General features: G+C 42.6%; 1 protein-coding gene across 1 annotated transcript in view; it reads left to right on the top strand.

Annotated features, from left to right (window-relative positions):
* The first annotated feature begins 1956 nt into the window (after positions 1–1956).
* DCBLD2 (discoidin, CUB and LCCL domain containing 2) overlaps positions 1957–6030 on the top strand; it is a 108392-nt gene continuing 104318 nt past the window's right edge. Inside the window, exon 1 of the mRNA XM_006902008.1 lies at positions 1957–2170. Within this exon, the coding sequence (XP_006902070.1) occupies positions 1957–2170 (214 nt within the window). The remainder of the gene's footprint in view (positions 2171–6030) is intronic.

Raw genomic sequence — 6030 nt, 5'->3', positions numbered from 1 at the left:
CTCCAGACCTATAGATGCAGTGAATTTATTGATTGGACCTTTAGAGGAAAATGCACACTTGCAAGTAGCTTCATATATTAGTTAAACTGTCTTCTCAAGAACAACAGGTCTCACATTAACATGCTTTCTTCCCACATCTTTTCTGTTTCATCTTTCCAGGTTCCTGTTCATGTTAATGGCATCTTCCCAGGAATTCATGTATTTTGGATGCTACAGGTCTCCCCCGTAAAATCAATCATTCCCTTGTCCTTTGGATTTGTTCATCTCAAATAATTTGTTTCCTCCATCTCCTTACAAGTTGTTGTTATGTGCCATCGAGTCGCCTGCGACATATAGAGACCCTATGTGCAACAGCCCTAAACCCTGCTCTATCCTTTGACAATCTTATTGTCTCTGACACACTTACCCCCATTACCCCAGTCACTGTATCAATCCATCTTATCGAGGGTCTTCCTCTCTTGCGCTGTACCTCTACCCTCCCAAGCATGATGTCTCTCTCCAAGGACTGGTCCCTCCTATCTGCATCAAATTGCTTACCAGTCAGTTATTGAAGTTGGAAGTTTAAAACTACCAGTTAAGAAGCAAGGGTTGGTGGTCAATCTCCTTAGGACCACAGCCACGGAAAAATGTGGGCTCATGTCTACTTTGAAACAAATGGGATATTCGGAAGTCAGAATCAACTGTCTGACAATGAGTTTTGGTTTATTCTAACTTGCACTTATTTTATACCAGCTTGCATGCATTATTTCCATCTCTGACTCCACCATAAACAGATCCTGCGAGATGCCTGTATTTTGTCTTCAACTCACAACTCTTACTTAGCCAAGTGTTCGCATGTAAAGGGCAAGTTTTGAAAAATTCATTGTAGAAGACTGAATGTTAGCATGCTAGTTTTAGATAGATTTGAGAGCATGGATTTTATTTTATCCTTTTTGTTTCCCTTCTCACTGTCTAATGTGTGTGAAGGTCATACAATAGCGGTGGTACTTTTTTTTTTTTTTTAATGAACGCTGCATCTGTTATTGTAACTCGGAACTGCTGCAACAACTGTCTGTAGTTTTAATAAAAAACATTCTCTGCTCAAAAAAAAAAGTCTTAATCTTAGCTCCCAGCTTCAACTATCCAAGAGCCAGGTTTCCCACCCCCTCCAGTGGCCTGATGTGCGGCAGGGGTGGAGCAAAGAACAAGCTGGGCCAGAGGAGCAGGAGTGGGATGTGGGAAGTCCCGGAAGTCACTGACCAGAGTGAGCAGTCGTCCCCGCGGGATCAGCTCAGGCAGCGGTCCCAACAATAACAGGGGCTGGGTCCCGTAGGAACCATCCCCCGCCCCCTTCCCCAAAAGGTTGGCGCGGAGGGGCGGGTCCCGGGAGAGGGGGCGTGGAGGCGGGTGGGAAGCTCACAAAGACCGAAGGTGATTGGAGGAGAGAGATGAGGGGCGGTGGAGCTGGAAGAGTGGGCTGAGGAGTTAACCGGTCGACAGAAGAGGGTGCATGTTGATTGGGTGACGTGCAGGGTGCCGGACCAACGACGACTACGGATTGGCTCTAGAGACCTAGGAGGCGTGGCTTGAGAGCGCGAGAGGGAGCGCGAGGGAGCTGGCAGCCCGCCTGCCAGCCTGCGAGGCAGAGCCGCGAGAGAGCGCGGCGAGTTGGGGATCAAGCGACCATCACGGCGCGGGAGGCGCGTCCCTTCGCTCCATCGCGGCCGTTCTCCGCAGACTAGCCTCCCCGCTTCCTTCCCTCCCCTCCCCTGCGCTCCGCCCTGGGGTCTCGGGGCGGGGAGCGGAGGGAAGGGAGGAAGGAGGAGGCGAAAGCGGGGTGAGGGGCGGAGGGGGTCCCGGCGCGGGGTGAGGCGCGCGCTGCCTCCTGCTCTTCAGCCTCCACCTCGCCAGGTGTCGTGTCCCCGGGGCGCCCGAGGCTCCCGGGGCGCCCACTATGCAGGCGGATTGCCGGCCGCGATGGCGAGCCGGGATGTGCTGAGCGCCAGGCGCAGCCCGCAGCGCCCCCGAGTTTGGGCCGCGGCCGCCGCCCCCGCCCGGGCCGCGATCTCCCTCCCCAGCTCCCTCTTGTTCCCACCCCACTCTAACAACTCCACCTCCTCCTCCATGCCCCTGTTCCTCCTGTTCTTACTTATCCTCCTCCTGCTGCTGGAGGACGCCGGAGCCCAGCAAGGTGAGTGGTCCCTGGGGAGTTGCAAAGTGCGAGAGAGCCTCTGGGGCGCCCCTCTCCCGGTCTTGAGCCGGATCTGCCTGCGGCTCCAGAGAGGTGCGAGCTTCAGGGTGCGCAGCCCGAGTGGCCTGGCACAGGCGGCATGGAATTGTAAAGGTGGGCTCTCTTCGCTTGTACCTCCAGTTCGCGCTGCTTTACTTTTTGGCAAGGTCATTCACTTCTATCAAGAGGAAAACAGAACTCTTTTGGACCTATTCTTTCTTTATTATTGCATTCTACTTGTGGGGGAAGTCTTTCGAGAAAAGAGAACATGTGAGAAATTAGGTTAGATGAATGGATGGACTGAGTAGGAAGAGGTAAAATAGTAAAATGATTAAACAGATTAAAGTCAAGTACTACTGAAGGTTGTCATTTTTGTGTGAAATCAGGAGGCTTAAATTCAGAACATTCTCTTTACAATAAGACCTGGATAGTCGTCCAGGAGAAACATTGAGTCAGACCTAACTTAGGGTGCTGTGTTGCCCAAATGGAGTGTTCTATGATAAAAGGGTAAAAAAAAAAAACCCCAAAACCCACACAAACTCTCCCAGAAAGTGACAAAAACATTTTTAAACTTTTTCCCATCTATGATGCTTGAAAAACCTATTCCAGAAGCAAGCAAATCTTGAGTAATCTTCATAATGGAAAGAGACTGGAGAGCTGATTCTCCCCCCCCCCCCTTAGGTCTGTTTTCAGGCAGTGTATTGCAAGCTTAAATCTATTTGGTAGCAGTCGCGAGCGACTCATAACACATAACAACAACATAGGACACACTTTTCCACTGCATTGCCTATTTAATTGGGATCAAAATTATAAGAATTGTTTCTTACTTGTGGGGACAGGTGGGGTTCCCCCCCAATTAGTCCTCAGCTTTAAGTCCAGCTTTACTATTGCTGTACCGTTTTCAGTAAATTATTAAATAATACCATAAGCCTGTTGTTATTAAGATCCTAAAACTTGGACAAGAATGGGGAAGTGTAATCTGGCTATAACATTGCCACGGAGTCACAGGGTACTCATAGCTGACCCTTCAGCTGGTTTTCAGAGGCTTTGAATTACAAAGGAAGAGATTGTCTGTCTTTCTCCCCTAAAGCAGTTGGTGCCTTGGAACTGCTTATCTTTGGGCTGGCAGTGCACTGTATTTGGCTAAGTGACTTCTGTAGATGTAGGTAAATTTCTAGGTAATATAGTTAAAAGTCCATGGATAGAAATAGACTTAGATACTTTCCATTGAGGCTTTAGTTGTATTCTTTGAAATAAATTATTGAACCTCAACACTTAACGCAGTCGTTTCTTGATTATGTATTTGGCTGTTTAAAAATGTAACAAAAACTCACATTATATATGGCCAACATTTAATTACCCTTGGAAGTAGCAGTCAAAAAAAAATCAAACAACATTGGACAGATCTATTGCAAAAGATCTTCTTGACATGTTAAAAAGCGGAGGTGTCATTTTGAAGTCTAAGGTGTGTCTGATTCAACCCCATGATATTTTCTATTGGCCATGAAACCTTAGAAGAATTGATGCCTTTGGATTATAGTATTAGTAAGAATATTGAATATACCACTGACTGCCAGAAGGACAAACATCTGACCTGAAAGAAGTAACAGTCAGAATGCTCCTTAGTAAGGAAGATGACAAGACTTCATATGTGTTACCAGAATGTCCCTGGAGGACATCATTCTTGCTAAAGTAGAGAGCCAATAAAAAAGAGTAAGACCTTATTGAGATGGGTTGACACAGTGACTGCAACAAGATCTTGGCATTGATGGTAGGGATGGCTCAGGACCTGGCAGTGTTTTGATCAGTTGTACATAGTTGTTGGAGTATGAATTTACTTGATAGCACAACATCCCTTACTTAGGATTTACTTAGTACCAGGCCCAGTTCTAAATAGGTTATGATTATTAACTCAACTGAAATAAATATTGATAACCTATTTTGGCATCTCCTTGATGGCAGAAATAACATTCCAATAAAAAAATAAAAAAATTGAAACAGAAAATAAAAGTTTCTTTCATACAGAAAGAATATTGCTATAAACAGAATTTTCTAACTTTTAGCCTATGTCCCCTTCTGAAAATATATGTATTGTGTTAAAAAACATTTGTTATAGTGCAGAAGGAGTTGCATGCCTTCCCGGTAAAAGAGATTATGCCTTGGTTTTAGAATTTGCTAAACAAATTTGTTCCTCAGTGTGAATTTAATAAAGCTTTCAGTGTAGATTAAAATAAAAAGAAGTGATACTGTTATTTAATCAAATAACTTGATTTCTAGTTATTTTAAATTGATTGGATAAATTTTATATCATTTCATCTTTTATGTACCTTGATTTATATATTGGTAATTTGAGTTCTATTCTACCATATCTTTCTCGTGGTTTTAATGAAAGTGAAATAATGGAATCAAGGAACATTGCAAAGGGTTGAAAGCATAGATATGCATGATCTTTGTATTTAACCTTGAGCTTATTAAATTAACTAAGACAAGATCAATTTAGTGTACTTCATTTACAAACTCAGGAGTTGGATGTCCTATTTTTAAAACTGTGCTTATAACCAGGAGAACCAGTGTAATCTATGGTAAAATGGCTTTTAAACCAAGGTATTAACAACATGGTGTGTGGGGGTGTGTGTGTGTGTGTGTGTTTGTGTGTGTCAGGGGCTGCATCTATTCTCTCAAATCACCTGGAAACACACCTGATTCTACAATGAGAATGAATGCATTACTACCAGGCCTGTATAATTTTTAGTAATAGTAACGTCCATGTGTTGTAATGTTAGGTTGTAAACTCTTTTCTAAAAGAAGTCAATGGAAAAATATTGAAAAGAAATGGTAATAAAACATGAACAACTGTTTTAGATAGGATTGTGCTTAATTAATGTCTTATACGTCTTCAGATATTCTAATTTACATATGTTGTTTTGGGGTACCATCGAGTAGGGACCAACTCATACATGACCGTCCTGCAGGTTTTCAGAGGCAGTAAATCACACAAGAGGAGATTGCCCATCCTTCTCTTGCAGAGAGCTGGTGGCCTCAAACCATGTACCTTTCAAGATTGCAGTGCAGCTTCTTGCCACTAGGCCCGCCACCAGAGTTCCCTTATATAGGAGTTTTTTGTTTGTTAGGTTTTTACTTTTATTTTTCTTAGCCTTAATAGAAATGGATTTAGTGTCTATGTTGAAATACAGCTCTGCTTCAGGGTTTTTTAATATTAAGGCATCCTTTATTTAGGTAGCAGAAGATATGAACCTTATTTCAGTTAGTGCTATGCTTAGCTGTTCCTCCACAGGTTTTCTGCTGACAGGATGGTTTTTCCTTACTTTGCCTCCAAATAAAATTAATCTGTAGTCTGAAGATTTAGCAACCTTTTGAAGCAAAGATATATATTTAACTAATTGTATTTCACTAATAATTTATATAAATAGATTCTATTTATTGATATTCATTTTACTGGTGTTTTAAAGGTGGCTTACATGTAAATACTTTTAATTTCTCAATTGTAGACTAAAAAGTTTATCTTCAAAATCTCTTTTACTCTGTACAATGTGTATCTCTTAAACAGGTAGACTGTAGAAAATTATGTTCATTGCATATTTGGTACTATAATAAATTCAATTACTAGGAAGTTGCTAGTCTACTAAAAATAAATTTATGTGTCTAGTTTACATTATGACCTGAAATTTAACTTTCCTGAGCGCAGCTTTCTCTCTTTTTTAAAAAAAATAATTTTAATGAACATTTACAGAGAATTTGGATTTCCATTCATTCTCTTGCTGCACTTATCTACCCGCCCAGCCCTCTCCCCCCGCCCCCCA

Source organism: Elephantulus edwardii, unplaced genomic scaffold (genome assembly GCF_000299155.1).
Source record: "Elephantulus edwardii isolate Elephantulus edwardi_28Jun2011 unplaced genomic scaffold, EleEdw1.0 scaffold00356, whole genome shotgun sequence".
In the NCBI taxonomy this organism is placed as follows: domain Eukaryota; kingdom Metazoa; phylum Chordata; class Mammalia; order Macroscelidea; family Macroscelididae; genus Elephantulus; species Elephantulus edwardii.
This window is presented reverse-complemented; position numbering and strand designations above follow the sequence as displayed.